Consider the following 18,298-nt stretch of genomic DNA (forward strand, 5'->3'; position numbering starts at 1 on the left):
TCCAGAGAGAGGCTGAGGGTGAAGGAGAAGAGACAGATGGCATTGAAGATGGAGAGGGGAGCGAGGGAGAAAATCAGGCGCGGAAGCAGATTTCCTGAAGTTAGCATTCAAGAAAAGGATGTCAGCAGAAAAGACCAAGAGTTGGAAAGTAGGAGGAGCCAAGGGGCAGAATCAGAGACTTGGTGAAGGAGGTCCATGCCAGCTTAGCCCTGGGAGTGCAGAGGAGGGTGGGAGCAGAACACTGCAGGCAGTGCAGGGTGAGTCGCCGGCCCTACAGAGCATCGTGTTCCTCGTGAACACAGCTGACCACTCTGAAGTGTGTGACCACGGGGCAGAAGGCGCCTCAGAGCCACGCACATGGGGAGCACCAGCAGTCACAGTGTGCGGGACTCCTCAGTAGAACCCTGCAGGACAGAGGAGGGTGCCTCAGACACTCAGAGGGGGTGGACCTGTTTCCACCTGGCAAATACAGTGCGTAACTCAGACCTGGCTCAGAAGCCCCTTTCCTGGCAAGTTCCTAGGGGATGTGTTACAGTGAGTGAAGGGGTCCCAACAGGAGAGTCACACAGAGGTCCCAGGACAGCCAAGCTACAGCCCTGGCAGGGGGACCAAGGCCAGAGTCGGATGCAGTGTCCTGAGGTGAGTGAAGCGTGGGGTCACGTGACTGGCTGGTTATTGGGAACAGGACCCTGAATGGCACTTGGCTCATCGGATGGGGTGTCTTAGGGCTGTCATCCAGCGTCCATGGAACAGATGGAAGAGGGGTGCTGTCCCAGCAGGAGGGAGACCCTTGTGGCACCACTCTTAGGGGTGCTGTGTTCAGGCAAGGTGTGTGTGGTGCTTCAGGACAGCCTGCAAGACCCTGACTCCCCCTGACTCCCTGAGCCTAGGGATTGCAGCTCATTTTCTTTCAGGGACAAAGATTTGCAGATGGTTTCTCCACTTGCAAGAGAAGGTTGCCCTTAGGTTAATAAAAAGGTACACTCAGCAAGCAGGTTAATGTTGGAGATCGGTGGCCCACAGACTGCCAGCTGATGCCCTTCACAGATGGTGACGACACTCCTTCACCAAAGACACTCTGGAAGGATGTTTTCCCTGACAGCCATCTGTCTCAGGGTGTGGGTCACATCTCTGGGCAACTGTTAACACCAGCCCTCAAAGGAGAGTTTATCCTTCCCCACGAATGGACTTGCTGGCAGCTTTGCAGAGCCTAGGTCCAGAGTGGGTTCTGCCCATCTTCCCGGGGGCCCTGTGCTGAGTCTGCCTGTTTAAGGACTGTTATGACCTACTGTGGCAGAATCAGGGCTTATGGAAACGTTTTTCCATATGTAGCTTCTAATTTGAGTAGATACAGTTTAAAAAAAAAAAAAAAAAAACCTGGGATGAAAGCAGGAATACAAAATGTTTCCCTAAAATAACAGGATAGTTTAAAATGTAAAATGTAGAAATGTAAACCCAGTATTTAAAAGCATGAGAGTGAACAACAAAGGACAGATCTAGAATATTTTAAATGTGTTGTTTTAGTAGGTGACCGAGGACAGGGCATGGTGCTACTGTTTTTCATTGGTCATTTTAGACCATTTTAATGAATTTTGATACAAATTAAAATGCAAGGTGAATGAGGGAGAGCTGGTAATTCACAGGGGCAGCACCCTGTCTAGGTGGGAGTGGGAGGGTGCCCAGGTGGGAGCGAGAGGGTGCCCAGGCAGGAGCAGGTGCCCAGGCAGGAATAGGTGTCCAGATGGGAGCAGGAGGGTGCCCAGGCAGGAGTAGGTGCCCAGGCGGGAGTTGGAGGGTGCCCAGGTAGGAGCAGGAGGGTGCCTAGGCAGGAGGAGGTGCTCAGGTGGGAGCAGGAAGGTGCCCAGGCAGAAGTAGGTGCCCAGGTGGGAGTGGGAGGGTGCCAGGGTGGGAGTGGGAAGGTGCACAAGTGGGAACAGGTGCCCAGGTGGGAGTGGGAGGGTGCCCAGGTGGGAGTGGGAGGGTACCCATGTGGGAGCAGGTGCCCAGGTGGGAGTAGGACAGTGCCCTGGGGCCTGCCGTGTCCCTTCAGGTAGCTCTTGAGTGAAGACTGCTCAGTGACAGCACGCTGTTAGGACGGTTGGCTTTGGAAATTGTTGTTTTAGATATAACTTGATTCAGGTGGTAGTCAGCATGGACAGGCCCTGTCCAGCAAGAGCTGGACAGGCTTGGCTTGAGGAGTAAAGACGGCCCTAACCCACAAGCCAGTCATTCAGAGTCATGTGAACCAATCCCAAGTTGAGGTTTGGAAAGGTGTGAGAGTCCGGTTGTCTGAGCCTCGTCTGCCGTCGGAGCCTGCGTTGGAATGTCCTCCTGCCAAGGAGTCCTCAGGTTTCCCTTGTACTGTTGCAGGTGGCGCTCGTGTTTCCCAACAGTGACCCCGTGATGTTCATGGTCGCGTTTTATGGGTGTCTCCTGGCAGAGCTGGTTCCGGTCCCCATAGAAGTGCCATTGACAAGAAAGGTAGCAAGCCTGGGCTGGGCGTTCTGCACTTGGTGCACGGGGGGGCCAGGCCTGGCTTCTCTTCAGCTCTGGCATGAGCTGGTGTGTGCCCTGCCTTGAGGAAGGTGGCCCCAGGCCAGCTGGCCAGACTTCAGCATGAAGTCAGGTGCCGTCTGTCCCCGGGCTGAGGTGGGGATTGCTGCCCTGCTGGGGGAGCCTCCTGGTCACCCGTTGAACTTCCCAGAAGGAGCGATGGGCATTTTCTCCTCCAGTGAACAGAACGTGATTCTACAAGGCTCTGTTAGGCCTTTGCTCAAAACCAGGTGGTAGTTAGTGTTGAATAAACAAGATAAAAGGTCCCATGTGTTTCTCTTCTTGTCACTGATATCTTGACATAGGGAGCATGCTCCACCATGTGAGATGTAAACATTGGGAATCTCACTGTAGAAAACACCACTTGGGGGCAGACTGGGCCTGTGTTTTAGAAAGTCCGATTCCTGCACCTGACTCAGGCAGCCTTGAGCGAGCACGGGAGCCACAGCCCTGGTCAGGAGTACCACGGTGAGGCTTGCACACGGAGCCAGAGTACCCTAAAGGAAGCCATAATCAGGTATTAGAACAAAATGACTCCTAGGAAAGAAACTGGAGATGGGTTAAACTTAGGTGAAGAGAAGCGCACGCCGTGCAGCAGGATGTGCACAGGTGGTGAGAGCCGCAGCCAGGGCTTTCTTGTGGCTTAGCTCATGCTGATAAGGCCAGCCTCCCCGAGTCAGCTCGTAAATTTTAATCATGATGCGACAGAAATTTTAATGCTGTTATTTTTAGAGCTTATTAAAATGCGTTTAAATGTCATTTGCAAGAGTGAACTTCTTAGCCCTTTATCCAGAACCTTATTTTACTGCAAAACAAATTTAAAAAATGCATTTTAAATTTAAAAACGATTCTCTTATTTTTATGTGCCATTTCCCTGAAAATATAATAACCTGCCAGTGATAGGACTGAATTGTTCTAGAAGTTTCCTGAGGTTGGAAACAGCTCTGCTCTCTGTGAGAGCTGGAGCACTAATGGCCAGTGCTGTGGCTCTGCCGGTGCCCACTTGCCCTCTGTTGCCTGTCCTCTGCAGGATGCAGGCAGCCAGCAGGTTGGGTTTCTGCTGGGCAGCTGTGGTGTCACCCTGGCCCTGACTACAGATGCGTGTCAGAAGGGCCTGCCCAAGTCACAGACGGGAGAGGTGGTGACTTTCAAAGGTGAGCCTCCAGGGTGTGAGGAGTGGGCTCAGCTAGCACGGTGCCGCTGGGCCTGCTGCTCCAGGAAGTACACTCAGTGAGTCTCCGTTTTTGTCTGCTTCAGTGTCTCTACCCCTTCTGTCCACGGTTGTGGCCACTGGCTAGATTTACCTACTTAAATGAAGCAAAATGAAGTGAGACTAAACTTGGCTAATGGCCGTGTGTTGGATGCGTGTTGAACACAGGCTCCTGTTGTGGGGAGCAGGGCCCTCCAACTCCAGCGCAGTGTACCTGTCTGTGTCACAGGCTGGCCCCCCCTCGCCTGGCTGGTGATTGATGGGAAGCATTTGGCCAAACCCCCCAAGGACTGGCTCCCTCTGGCTCAGGACACCGGGGCTGGGACTGCCTACATCGAGGTGAGTGAGCCCCCCACGTGTGTCCCCATGGGCTAGCTGCTATGTGTCATGACCTCGGGTCGAAGTTCCCCTTAGGTGTGGTCTCTGTCCTGGAAAGAGGAAGTGTCCTGCAGGACCTTGTGCAGACCTTAGGTTCTATCCTGGGCACCTGCTGGGTTCCTGGAGACTGGCCTGATGCGTGAAGAGCTTCAGGGTGGCCAGTGAGGGGAGCCCTGCCACTGCCCCGGTGCCCCATCAGCCTGCTCACACAGTCTCCGGGATGCCACATGACGCTCTTTCTCCTTGAAACCTTTCAGTATAAGACCAGCAAAGAAGGCAGCACCGTGGGGGTCACGGTGTCCCACACGTCCCTGCTGGCACAGTGCCGGGCTCTGACCCAGGCCTGCGGGTACTCAGAAGGTAAGGGCGCACGTGGCAGCATGGAAGCCCTTCCACCCCACGCAGTCCTAAGCACCCATCTTGCCTGAGATTGTCCCTGCAGTGTGGCGTCCAGCCTGGAGGCCTGTGCCCTTTCCTCCAGCCGCCACGTGGGCAGCCGTGCTGGCAACATGAGACCAGACATGTTGCAGACCTGGTGACCCCTCAGGGCCATTTCGGCCAGTGCACAGGTATTGACTTAGAGGCTGCACACAGGGGAGTTGTGTGTCTGTGATGGGCTGCCTCTGAGACGGGCAGAGCTCTTGGTGAGACGTGCTTTTGCCAGATGCCCTCTCACATCTGCTGTCCTGCAGGTAAATACTTGGGTGGGTCTTTGTGATCATAGGTTACCTCTTGGGAAAGGACAGGCAGCTCCCAGTTTTACTGTTGAATATCAGGTATTTAGCCTAGAGAAATATTGTAAATTGATTTTTAAATCAATGTTTTGTATTGATAGATAATTGGTATTTATAGGGTCCAATGTGAGAAATGTTTTTAGGACCTTCCAAGTGGGCCCAGGTAGTTTTCTTTCATAGTAAATGCTCGAATAAAACCTGGAAGTAACATCAAATATCATGCTCAAATGTCTAGAATACAGGTGTTTAAAGCAAGGGGCAGCATGTGGACATAGCTCAAGCTTCAGTGGAGACTTGGGAGAGGTTCTGGGTGTTTTCCAGGGGTCTCTTCCTCTTGGGACCCAGAGCTGGCCTCATGTGTGCCACCTGTGACATGACCTTGTGCTGCTGCAGGCATCACGGTTCAGAACAGCAGCTTTACCGCACTCAGGGTGACCCTCCTGTCCCTGGTTCTCCCAGCATCTGCTTTGAGCTCCTGGGTAGCCCTGGCCTTTGGACCCCAGGGTCTGTCCTCTGCCCCCTGAGAGGTGGCATCCAGAGGCCTTGGCCTGGTTTCCTCCCCTGGAGAAGATGAAGGGTAGCTTCTGGAAGGCGGCTGAAGCCACCAGCTCTTCAGGAGGGGGCATGGGACTATGGCCTCTGGATGGAGAGCTGGGGATCTGTGTCGGTGCGACACCTCACCTCTTGACTCTGAGGAGTGTCCACTCGGGGTGTCTGGTGAAGCAGGTGGCCCCTGTCCTGCAACTTTTTCAGGACCTGACTTCCCTGTCTTTAGATCTGTGATCAGCAAGGTTCTCCAGTTCAGAGCTGTGTGGTTCCGGGAATCTGACAGACCACCACTGTCACCACTGGTTGGTTAGCGCATTGTGTCTGAAAATGCCATTCTGGTCCTTAAGCTCAGTCGTGTTGGTGGTGTACGCACCTTGGAATTTCTCTAGCACACACACAGCACAGCTGGTTACGGTGGTGCACACCTGTCATCCAGCAACTCAGGAGGCTGAGGCGTGGCGATCACATGTGTGAGGCAGGCTGGGCAACTTAGCAAGGACCTGTCTCAAAAAATGTAAAGGGCTGGGGTGTAGCCCAGAGGTAAAGCAAGAGAGCTCCTGGCCTTTTGGTTCAATCCCCAGTACCAAAAGAGAGAAAAAGGAACACAGCTGCTGGTTGTTAACCCCTTGTGCGCTTTCAGCTGAAACGCTAACAAACGTGCTGGACTTCAAGAGGGATGCTGGTCTGTGGCACGGCGTGTTGACGGTGAGTGCTGTTGGCTGTCCTGTCTTGTTCCAAGAGATGTGCTGGGCCCTGAGGGAGTGGGGTGAGGATGCGCTGTTCTGTTGGCTTCTGGCAGGGCTGTGCTGCTCACCCAGTGGGTCTGTTTTTCTTGCAGAGCGTCATGAACAGGATGCATGTGGTCAGCATCCCGTACGCGCTCATGAAAGCCAACCCACTCTCCTGGATCCAGAAAGTGTGCTCCTACAAAGGTACAGCACCATGCTGCGCGCCACCCTCTTGGACGTCTCTGAACTGCGTTTGTGGATTACAAACAATAAAGCCAGAAAGTAGGACCATGGGTGCAGGTGGCCCTTGGCTGAGCAGGTCAGCCTGTGCAAGGCAGCAGCCATTTGGAAAGGAGCAACTGAGCTTAGTATTTGAATGCTCTTAATCTGAATTTAGGGTTTTTGAAGTGACCAGTGACAAAGCTTTGATAGGTGGAATGACTTGTGGTGAGATGGGGCTACCAGCAGGGCCCTGTTTCCCCGACCCCAGTGGTCAGTGTGCCTCCAGGATGGAGGAGGCCGTGGCACAGGTTGCTGGCTCGGCTCGGACCTCCCCTGTGTGCCTGGTAGAGCCGCATGCCTGAGGCCCAGACTCTCCTGGGCACTGTGTTGCCCTGTCCTGCCTCTGGTAGCAAAGTATGCTGTGGGGTATGTTCCGAGCAGTGTCTGACCGCAGCTGTCTGTTCATCCAGCTTTACTGAGGGAACTGAAGCCTGCAGGAAGGGGTGGAGTCAGAGCCTAGCCAGGCTTCCCTCTCCTCTGTACCTGGAGGCTAGCCAACCTGGCAGGGCAGGCAGCACTGCGATGCAGACAGTGGCTGTCATCAACCAGGGCTAGTAACTCGGGAGAGACGTATGAGGCCACACAGGCAAGTGTGTTTAGAGCAAGGTGGAGCTCCAGACCACAGTGAAGTAGAGGTGGCTCTGAGTCTGTCACCTCAGATGGCATCTCAGAGTTGACTTCTGAGGAGAAGGTGTGGGCAGGTCAGGCAGCTGTGAGAGAAAGCTGCAGGCCGCACAGGGGCTGGACGCAGGCCCCGGCCCCCTGGGGCCTGCCTCTGCATGGGTGGAGGAGATGAGCCAGAGGAGGAGGCTGAGCCCTGCAGCACGTGCTCTCTCTCTCTGCAGCCCGGGCTGCGCTGGTGAAGTCCCGCGACATGCACTGGTCTCTGCTGGCTCAGCGAGGGCAGAGGGATGTCAGCCTCAGCTCACTGCGGATGCTGATTGTGGCCGATGGTGCCAACCCATGTGAGTAGGCCAGCCCTCAGTGTCCCCTTCCGCAGACCTGGGCTCTCCAGGGAGTCTGGATACCCTCTAGAAGTAGAATCTGTGGAGAAACAAAATTAAGCCCCTTTCATGTCAGTGTCAAGTAAAACACAAACGTCGTAGGATGTGCCTGGCACCTGTGCTTACTGCCGCTGCACTGCACGTGTCATGCCTGTTGGTTACGGTGCTGACTTTAAAAGCAGTTTTAACCATCCACAGAATGCAACTTGACGTGCCGTCTTTCTTTTTTTGGTACTGGGGGTTGAACTCAGGGGCACTTGACCACTGAGCCACACCCCAGCCCTGTTTTGTATTTTATTTAGAGACAGGCTCTCACTGAGTTGCTTAGCACCTTGCTTTTGCTGAGGCTGGCTTTGACCTCGAGAGTCTCTGGGATTGTCATGTCGTCTTTCTTAAGAGAGCACCAGATTGTGCAGGCAACAGGGTCCTCTCTTCCTTGGCCCATTCCCCACTGCTCTGGCTCCTGGCCCAGCTTCTCTAGCTGGGGTGGCTCTTCTTTCTGTGTGCAGGCCTGTCCCGCCCCACATTGCCCCAGACGGAGATCCCGTGGCTGTGGTCCGAGCCCTCGGACCTTCCTGTGCACAGTGGTGGACTGCAGAGGCTGCCGGGGCTCTGGAGCAGGCTCAGGCGGCCCTTGTGGGGCAGGGCTGTTGTGTGGCCTGTGCCTGCTGACCAGGTGGCAGAAGTTTCTTGTTGACTGAACTTGTATCAGCCAATGTCTCCGAGTCCCCTGAGGTAGAAGAGGTTTGCAGTGAATCCGTGGGTGGTCACAAGGCCATGCTGACTCAAGCCCTGAGCAGGCAGGAGCTGACGTCACACATCACCAGCACCCACTCGTAAGGCCTGCCATCCCTGGCTGTGACAGGACCCTCCTAAGAAGAGGAAAAGCCAAGGGCTAGGGCGCAGAGGTAGTCCTGCTGCCAGCATGCAGACTGCACAGCTCTGGCTCCTCCAGGAGCTGGGTGCGCCCGGCATGGTCTTGGTGCGGCAGAATGTTTGGGCCACAGGCATCCCTCAGCTGACTCTGTTGGCAAAGCCTCTAAGGAGCACAAGGCTGGGGAAAGCCTCTGACTTGCTACAACTGGAAGTGTTTCATGTGCCCCCTGCACACAGCCCACCTTGCAGGCAGGCTGCCCTGAGTTGTGGTAGTGACCTTTCCTAGCAGGGCTGTGTGCTCAGGGGGACCTGGCTGGCAGGTGCATCTGCCAGGCCTGTGGCCTAGAGTCTTACCATCCCCCGGTGCCTTCACATCATGCCATTGCTCCCCAGGGTCCATATCCTCCTGCGATGCCTTCCTCAACGTCTTCCAGTCCCGAGGCTTGAGGCCAGAGGCCATCTGCCCCTGTGCCGGTTCTCCTGAGGCACTGACGGTCGCCATCCGCAGGTAAGCCCATCCCGAAACCTTCCACAGTAGGGGTCTGTCCTGACGTCCTGGCATCTCAGGGTTCCAGGCTGCTGTGCAGCAGTGCCGCTTGGGCCCAGCCCCTTGCAGCCCAGACATATGCTGGGCATGGGAAGGTGGCTCCCTCAGCTGTGTGGGACCCTGCGGCGTCGGGCATGTGCTTTCCTAAGTGCTTCCTCCCCAGGCAGTCTTGCCATCGCATCCTTGGCCTCAGTGAACATACTCCTGATGAGCTGTCCCTTGTTCCCAACTGGCCAAGGATGGGCCTGGAGAGGTGCCAGCCCCTGACCCTCATGGGTCCCAGCACCACCTGGTTGTTGCCATGGTAGTCTGTGGCAGCATGGTCAGTGGTGCTGGGAGGCCACAGACACCTGAGCTCCTGGCTCTGGGCTCCTCCGGTGTCCCGTGCACATGCCACTTTGCTCCTCCTCTCATGCCCAACCTGCCCAGCAGCTCCTGTGGCCTGCAGGCCGTTACCCACAGCTGAGGGTCTTCATTAGCTTCCTGCTCCAGCACTGTCCTTGCAGAATTACTTCAGTGCAGGCACAGGTGCTCACACATACCGCCTGTGGAGTAGCCTGCGTCCTAAGGTAGCATTAGAAACCCCTTTGCCCTTTACATTGAATCACCCCTCATTCCTTTGTTCTGGGGTGACTTGTTTCTGTTGGTATATATACACAGTGGAACATTGCTCAGCGTTAAGAGAATAAAATCATGGCACTTGCAGGTAAATGGATGAGTTGGAGAGTATCAGGCTAAGTGAAGAAGCCAAACCCCCAAAACCAAAGGCCGAGTGTTTTCTTTGATATGAGGATGTTGACTCATAATGGCGATGGGGGGGCATGGGAGGAACAGAGGGACTCTAGATTGGGCAAAGGGAACGGACGGGATGGGAGGGGGCGCGGGGGTAGGAAAGACGGTGGAATGAGTCAGACATCATTACCCCAAGTCCATGTATGAAGACACGAATGGTGTGAAAATACTCTGTGTACAACCAGAGACTTGGAAAATTGTGCTCTGTGTGTGCAGTGTGAAGTGAATTGCATTCTGCCCTCATATATAACAAACTAGAATAAATAAATGATTAAAAAAAGAAAAAAGAAGTGCCTTTGCCCTTCACACTGGATCCCCCTCGTTCCTTTGTTCTGGAGACCTGTTTCTCTTGAGCTTGTCATCTTTCCTCCCTGAGCAAGTGCTGTGCTGGGTTCCTCAGGGCTCTGGTCAGGCTCTGCCCAGCTGGTGGCTCACAGTGGCTGGGATCTCCTGGTGCTCCTGTGGGCAGGCTGTGGGCCCCTCTGCTCCGCCTCTGTGCTGTGTGGGGAGAGGGTGGCGGCTCTGCGGTATGCAGGCTCAGGCCACCTCTTGGCTCTTCTTGGCCCCCTCAAGCGCCCTCATGCATATGGCCTCAGCCTCTGTGAGCGGACTCCAGCAAGCATCCTGAGATCACCCACGTGGAAGCCGAGTCACCTTTTTTTTTTAAATTGTCAGTAGACCTTTATTTAATTAATTTATTTGCGTATTTATACGTGTTGCTGAGGATCAAACCCAGGGCCTCACACATGCTAGGCAAGCACTTTACCACTGAGCTACAGCCCCAGCCCCCTGAGTCACCTTTATGTCCTCCCTGGGAAGTCACGGTGCCATTTCTCTGGGATGGAGGCGCATCAGGGCTCCGCTGTCCCAGGAGTTTTGAAACAGTCTGATGGTCTCTGGCACCGAGCAGCTGCTTTGCTGTGGTCTGGGGCTGCTGGCCAGGCAGGTGCCCTCCCTGAGCCAGCCTGCTGGTGCTCTTATTTCCAGGCCGCCTGACCTGGGGGGACCTCCTCCAAGGAAAGCTGTGCTGTCCATGCATGGCCTGAGCTACGGCGTGGTCAGAGTTGACACTGAGGAGAAGCTGTCTGTCCTCACTGTCCAGGACGTGGGCCAGGTGATGCCTGGAGGTAAGGCCACCAGAGCAGCTGCCCGCTGCAGCCGACACAGGCTGCCTGGGCGGTGCTCTGGAAGCATGTCCACGTCCAGGATGCTCAGAACTGCTTTCCATCTGTACAGTGCTTTTTGACCTCTCCCTCCCTTTCTGTTAAGTTGGGGGACGAGGTGAAACACAGCCGTGCTGGTGGCCAGTGAAGTCGACCTGTGGTCATGCTGTGGTGCTCGGTGCTGGCCCGAGCTTCATGCCTCCTGGCCCGGTGCCTGTGCGGAGGCTTGGAGGAGGTCACGCTGGCCAGTGACTTGCTGTCGAGATTCCCGAGGGGCACTTGTGAGAGGAGGCTGGTGAGGAGGTATCCCAGAAGTTCCTGTGGATTCCAGAGAGGCCCACGTGCCCTCCCACAGAGTTGGCCTGTGGGCCAGAGGCCACGGGAATGTTGGGATCACGGCCCCGTGGCAGTGCAGCAAGCAGGAAGGCGAGCAGCATGTCCATGGTGCAGTCTCACTGAGGAAGCAGCGTAGAGCCTGGCCCTGGAGGCCCTCGGCGATTCCCTGGCTCTGAGGCTGCCACCTCTGTGACAGCCTACTGGGACCCATAGGCAGCTATCTTGCTCTTTTGGTGATGTCTAGAGGCATCCAGTCACCCTTGTCCCCATGCTGTCTGCCTGTGTCAGGTCACAGGACGTGCAGGCTACCTGGCATCCTGGCCTGGCTGCAGCCCTCCCTGCAGCCTGTCTGCACAGGTGGCCTTGTTGACAGGCATGGGCTTCTCAGGTGCAGTGCTGGGAGCTCCAGTGGAGAGCCATGGACAACACCTGACCAGGGGTGAATGCACAGTGCCCCCAGGTGTTGTGTGCACATTCCCCTCCCAGGTGTTGTGTGCACATTCCCCTCCCAGGTGTTGTGTGTACGTCCCCCCTGCCAGGTGCTAACCCCAACCCACCGTGTGAGTATGCACAGTCCCCCCAGGTGTTGTGTGCACAGTGCTCCCCTAAGTGTTGTGTGCACATCACCCCCTGCCATGTGTGAGTATGCACAGTGCCCCCCAGGTGTGAGTGCACAACAAAGCCCAGGGCCTCAGGCATGCTCGGCAGGCACTCACCACAGACCTCATCCTGGCCCTCTACTGCCTGTAACTAGTGTCATGTGACATGGGAAGACTTAATAACTAGGTGGAGTGTGTCTGCACACATTTACGTCATAAGTCTTACAAGAACTTGTGGTGTCTGTAATGTTTCCGGAACTTCAAATATGGCAGCAGCAAGTAGGGCTTTGTGGGTGATCCGCTTACATAAATTCTTTACTCATGGCCTTGAATGTCTTTCTCTTTTTAGCTAGTGTGTGTGTTGTGAAGGTTGAAGGTACCCCGTATCTTTGCAAGACTGATGAAGTTGGAGAGATCTGTGTTAGTTCCAGTGCAACTGGAACAGCATACTACGGATTACCTGGAATCACAAAAAGTGTGTTTGAGGTTTGTGCCTTTTCCTGGTCTTTGTGTTGAAGTCAAGACCCCACTGGTGTTGATGGGGCCCTGGGGTGCAGGGTACCAGAGGCTGCGATTGCTGCTGTAGGTGCACTCTACCCTGAACAGGGGAGGCTGGGACAGCCTGGCCAGCAGGAAGGCCTAGAGAGGCCTCTGCTGAGTTTGCCTCTTTACGACACTCATTGCTCATACTAAGTCTGGTGAGGCCAGCCAGGTATAGCCAGGCACCGGGCAGACGTAGACGTGAGGGCCGCCTGAGCCCTGCTTCAGGAACCGTTCAGGCAATGGAGGAATCCGACCCATAAAACAGGGCAGGAGGCCAGGGACCTTGGGAGTCCAGGCCACAGCCTTGCGGTCTCTCACTCCACAAAATACGGGTATTTTCACAGCTCTGTGTTATGGAGGGTGGGGGTCTCACCTGCCCACCAGTCCACAGCCTGACGTCTCCTGCTCTGTACAGACTGTCCCTGTCACGGTAGGAGGAGCCCCTGTCTCTGAGAGGCCTTTCACCAGGACAGGCCTGCTGGGCTTCATTGGGCCTGTGAGTATGTCCTCTTGAACCAGGGTGGCAGTTGGGGTGGACCAGGTGGGGGCAAGGGACACTTCACCTGAGTTCTGTGTGCCCCAGTTGGTCATGCTGACCGTGCCTGCATGTGGCGTTATCTGTGTGCAGGGCTGTCCACACCCCTGTGAGACCAACCTGCAGACCATACGCAGCCTGGGGGTTGCTGGAGGTGGGCCAGGGTGCCAGGTGCATGGGCGTGATGCTGCTCTTTACCACTTTGGGTGTCTGAAGTATTTAGATTTGCTTTGTAACGTCTGACCCCACAATTCTCAGCAGGGTGGACTCACTCCCTGCTCCCAGGAGACATTAAGGTGTCGTTGCTTGGGGAGGGGAGTGCCACTGTCAGCTCATGGGTCTCTAGAGGCCAGCGTGCTGCTCGGCATGCGCCTTATGGGGCACAGTGCCTGTGACAGGATGGTCAGCCCAGGGTATCAGGTGCCACGCTCAGGAACCCTGCCTTCAGCCAGTGGCTTCCAGTGTCCTTTGCGGGGTTTTACCCACGACCTGAAGCCCTCGGAGTCTGGCTTACCCCCAGGCCGCCACACCTCCCAGTAGCTTCCTTCACCCGTAGCCCTCACCTACAGCCCTCACCTGTTGCTCGCCTTAGTGCCTGAGGGTGCTGCAGCGCTCTGCACCCTATGTTGAGAGGCACTGGGTTTAGGTGGGGCTGACCACACCCCTCCCTAGGACAACCTGGTTTTCGTCGTGGGCAAGCTCGACGGGCTGATGGTCGTGGGAGTCCGCCGACACAATGCAGACGACGTCGTGGCCACCGCTCTGGCCGTGGAGCCCATGAAGTTTGTCTACAGAGGCAGGTGATGCGCTGCAGACCCTGCGCTGTGGGTTTCAGTTCCCCTCCAGTTAACGTTTGGGAAGTCGGTGCAGTGGAAAGAAAGCCAGTAAATCTAGGTTTGCAAAACCTAAGAATTTCTGTATATCAGAAAAACATCACAAAGGAAAAGAGAAGTGTTTGCAACAGCGATACCAGAGTTAATGTCTGCACTACCCAAGGAGTTTGTTCACTTCCTTAAGAGAGCCAGGCCCAGGTAGGCGTATCAGACCCTAGATCGGGTCTAGAGAAGCCCCCCACTCAGAAAGGCCCTCAGGCAGGCTGTGTGGGCCCATGTCTGTAGGGAAGGGCAGCCCCAGCCTGGGTGCAAGTGCCTTGCCAACAGCCTGCCCCTCGCAGGGACCCTGTGGGTGCAGGTGTGTGGGAGGATGGCATCAGGGTAGCCTCACCCTGCTTCTCGGGTGAGCTGGGGAGGCTGCCGCCTCATGTGCAGTGGCTACCTGAATTGACATAGTGATGCCAGCCAGGTGGTCGGCAGGGGCAGGGGTGATTGCATCTGCAGACAGGTAGGCTGTTGGCCCCCAGGGGGGCTGAGGAGTACAGGGTCCTAAAGCGAAGCCATAGCCAATGGCCTGTGTGTGCTCTTGGAAAAAGACACAGTAGATGGATGAGGACAGCTGGGCAGGGAGGGACACCTGGCAAGCCAGGTAAGAAGCTGCTCAGAGTGCAGAGAGAAAGCTCAAAGGCTGCAGGGGTGAGGAGAGGAGGGCCTCGGGTGGTGGCTGTGGGAAGGGGTGCTGGAGGGCAGGACAGGCAGGGCAGGCAGGAGGTGCGCCCTGGATGCGCCGGCACAGGGGCTGCTGTGCCAGGAAGCCAGGCAGACACCTCAGGCAGCACAGGGACCTGCATGGGTTTCAGCGAAGTATGTCTCCCCAGCCCGGGAGCCTCAGCGATTTTACCACAAAACAAGGCGTATCGAGAACGCTGTTAGACAAGGCACTAAGAGAAGTGCATTAGGATGTGCTACGGAGAGGCCAGTGAGGGACATACTGGGCCAGGTCTCAGATAGAAGCACCGCGGGGGGTGTCAGGTGTGTGGGTTGTGTGTGTGGCGCATGTGTGTGTTGCTGGATGTATGCAGGATGTGGTGGTGTGCATGGGATCTGTGCAGAGTGTGTGTGCTGCTAAAGGACAGAACGAGAACGTGTGCCGACAAAGCTCAGAAGGGACTGCTGCCTCAAGCAGGAGGGTCTGGTGGGAGACCCGCTTCTCACTGCCCGGGGAAAAGGTAGGAGGAAAGGGCAGCAGGGGAGGAGATGGTGAGAGCGCCGAGGCCAGACGTAGGGCAGGCCCACGCTTGTCCGTCAAAGCGAGCTGACAGGTGAGCCGGTGCAGAGCGCAGCGCCTGGGGTTGAGGACTGCACGAGCTTCTGACCAGGACCTGCACGAGCCAGTGAGGCACCGCCTCAGTGCTGGAACAGGGGCCGTGCTGATGCTGCGTGCCGAGGGCTCTCCTGTCATATGCTGGGCCTCTCCCCTGCCCCAAGGAGGCTAGGCTGGGTCACTGTGCATTTGCTGTAGAGTTTGTTCACCAGGCTGACTATGGTGAGGGCAAAGCACTTGTGTCCTCTGCTGTGTGGTCACTCTTGCCTGGTCCTCCCTCAGGATTGCTGTGTTCTCTGTGACCGTGCTGCATGATGACCGGATTGTCCTGGTGGCTGAGCAGCGGCCTGACGCCTCTGAGGAGGACAGCTTCCAGTGGATGAGCCGCGTGCTGCAGGTGGGTCCTTGGGAAGGGGACCCCGAGGCACTGGGGTGTGTGCATGCCACGGAGGTCGCAGGACCCCACACTGCAGTGTCATTTCCCACTTTGACGTCTTTGCAGTACAGTATTCCACGGGTAGCAGGCGTAGACACCTGTGTGACGGCCCACGTTCCCCTCCCTGGAGGCTGGGTCTTTGTTTCCGTATGAATTTTAGGATTTTCTTTCTAGTTCTGTGAAGAATGTTATACAACATTAACATTTTGGTGGGAATTGCATCAAATCTGTAGGTTTCTTTTGGCAATATGGCCATTTTAATGATATTTATTAGGCCTGTTTGTGACCATGGGAGATCTTTCATCTTATGTTCTCTTCTTCTGTTTCTTTTTCCTTGTAGAGATCTTTCACCTACTTGGTTAGATTTATTCCTAGGTTTTTGTTTAGTTTTTTTGAGGCTATTGTGAATGGAATTATTTTCCTGATTTGTTTCTCATGAGTTTATTATTGGTATACAGGAAAGTTGATTTTTTTTGTATGTTGGTTTTGTATCCTGCTACTTTGATGAATTTGTTTATTAGCTCTATAATCCTTTGATGGAGTCTTCAGGGTCTTCTGGACATATGATAATATCTGCAAATAGGGATGATTTAACTTCCTCCTTTCTTATTTATCCCTTTCCTTTCTTTCTTTTCCCTAATTGCTCTGGCTAAAATTTTAACTACTGTAATGAATAGGAATGATGAGAGCAGACATCCTTATTTCATTCCTGATTTAAAGGAAATGCTTTCAGTTTTTCCTCATTCGGTGTAATGTTGGCTGTGGGGTTGTTACATATAGCCTTTATTATGTTGAGGTACGTTCTTTCTATCCTTGGTTTCTTTAGGGTTTTTCTCATGAAGGATGTTGAATTTTGTCAAAGGCTCTTTCTGCATCTGTTAAGATGATTACATGATTTTTGTCCTAACCCTAACCCCAAATAGATAAGACCAGAAAAGAACCTTTCTACTGTACATTATAGTTAAAATGCCAAAAACGCATATCAAAGAAAAAAATTTAAAACTGTAAGAGAGAAAGTCGAACCAATCAAAATAATAGCATCTTTCTCATCAGAAACCCGAGAGCCCAGAGGGGCATGCATGGCATATCTCTGAAAAAAATGACTGCCAATCTAGACTGCTCTACACAGCAACGATGTCCTTCAGAACCAAGGAAGAATCACAGACTGTTACCACCAAGCAGCACTGCAGAAGGTGCCGGAAAGGATTCTAAAAAGAGACGAGGAGGATAAAAATAACCGGAAGGGCATGGGGAAAAATAAATCTTGTAAGAGTAGAGAAGCAAGTGAAATGAAGAGCAAATTAAATTTCAGAAAGGGAACAAAATGACAAGAAGTAATACACAGTCTCTAGAAAAACACTGACGTATATGATCTTTAACCCTCCAGTTACAGGTCGCACACTGGTCACTGATATTGGCCAGATCAAGTTGTTGATATTGTGTGCGTGTACTAACATATAACAAGTCACACCATTAGGTACAACTATAATGTGCCCATAAAATATGGAAAAATACACTAAAAAAGACATACAGTGGGAGACTGGATTTAAAAACCTATCTCTAGGGCTGGGGTGGTGGCTCAGTGGTAGAGCTCTAGCCTAGCACACGTGAGGCACTGGGTTCAATCCTCAGCACCACATACAAAAATAAATAAAATAAAGTTATCATGTCCATCTACAACTAAAAATATTTAAAAACAAACAAACAAAAAAACCTGTCTCTGCTCTGTGTTGTCTACAAGAAGCCCACCTATGGGTAAGACGTCCGCAGACTGGAAGTGAAAGAAGGGAAAACAATATCCCCTGTGAATGGAATCTCAAAGCCAGTGGGAGGAGAGAGAGGGTACTACTGGCGACAAAGGAGCAGTCCAAGAAGATACAGCTGCGTCTTGTGTGTTCAGCGACCCAGTTTCATGAAGTGATGCTACTCAACATAAGGGGACAGATAGAACCCAATACAACACCAATGGCTGACACCAATGTGCCATCCTCACTAATGGAGAGGCCTTTCTGATGGAAATCAACGCACTGCAGGATCAGTACTTGTCATCAAATGGACTTGACAGACACCTACAGACTATTTCATCCAACAAAAAGTGAACACTTCCTTTTAGTTGCTGAGAGAACTTACTCCAAAATAGATTATATATTAGACCACAAAGCAAGTCTTAGCAAATGCAAGGAAAAAGATAAAATAAAAACAACCCCTGAAATAATTGCTTCTATCTTATTGGACCATAAAGAAATGAATTAGAAATTAGCAACAAGAAAAATGATACAAACTGTAAAACACATGGAGCTTGAGTAATATACATTTGAATGATGGCCATGTGGAGAATGTCTGTCTGGTTCTCAAGGCTCAGAAAGTTTCCTGAGTCTTAAGTTAGGTCTCTTCGTGTTGCTCTAGAGTTCTTGTACATTTGGGGAATGAGGGGGATGCTCAATCACTGAGCCACATCCCCAGGCCTTTTTATTTAGAGATGGTCTCACTAAGTTACTTAGAGCCTTGCTAAGTTGCTGAGGCTGGCTTTGACTTGTGATCCTTCTGCCTCAGCCTCCCGAGTTGCTGGGATCACAGGCGTGTGCCACCGTGCCTGGCTAGAGTTCTTGTACATTCTACAGAGTTTCTAATTTTTCTTTTTTGCTGTCTCTGTGATCAAGTTGTTTTCTACACCTGAAATTCCATCTTTTGCTTGATCTAGTTTATTGGTGAGACTTTTAACTGTTTTTTTTTTTTTTCTTTCATTTTTCTTTTGTAGTTCTCCATGGACAGAATGCCTTTATTTTATTTGTTTATATGGTGCTGGGGATCAAACCCAGTGCCTCATACGTGATAGTCAATGCTCTGCCATGAGCTACAGACCCAGTCCTTAACTG

At 53.4% G+C, this 18,298-nt stretch overlaps 1 protein-coding gene across 8 annotated transcripts in view; it reads left to right on the top strand.

Annotated features, from left to right (window-relative positions):
• Dip2a (disco interacting protein 2 homolog A) overlaps nt 1-18,298 on the top strand; it is a 93,176-nt gene that overhangs the window by 56,826 nt on the left and 18,052 nt on the right. For all 8 annotated transcript variants that reach the window (XR_006850557.2, XR_009226250.1, XM_046438832.2 and 5 more), the window contains 13 exons: nt 2,371-2,481; nt 3,584-3,707; nt 3,993-4,102; nt 4,399-4,501; nt 6,065-6,129; nt 6,263-6,356; nt 7,280-7,399; nt 8,708-8,822; nt 10,641-10,780; nt 12,101-12,237; nt 12,710-12,790; nt 13,502-13,629; nt 15,269-15,383. Coding sequence is in view for 6 of the 8 variants with exons in the window: in XM_046438832.2 (XP_046294788.1) it covers nt 2,371-2,481; nt 3,584-3,707; nt 3,993-4,102; nt 4,399-4,501; nt 6,065-6,129; nt 6,263-6,356; nt 7,280-7,399; nt 8,708-8,822; nt 10,641-10,780; nt 12,101-12,237; nt 12,710-12,790; nt 13,502-13,629; nt 15,269-15,383 (1,443 nt within the window). In the remaining 2 variants the exon portion in view is untranslated. The remainder of the gene's footprint in view (nt 1-2,370; nt 2,482-3,583; nt 3,708-3,992; nt 4,103-4,398; nt 4,502-6,064; nt 6,130-6,262; nt 6,357-7,279; nt 7,400-8,707; nt 8,823-10,640; nt 10,781-12,100; nt 12,238-12,709; nt 12,791-13,501; nt 13,630-15,268; nt 15,384-18,298) is intronic.

Source organism: Marmota monax, unplaced genomic scaffold (assembly GCF_021218885.2).
Source record: "Marmota monax isolate L192 unplaced genomic scaffold, Marmota_monax_Labrador192_F-V1.1 WCK01_AAM20220418_F8-fsc00125, whole genome shotgun sequence".
Lineage (NCBI taxonomy): Eukaryota > Metazoa > Chordata > Mammalia > Rodentia > Sciuridae > Marmota > Marmota monax.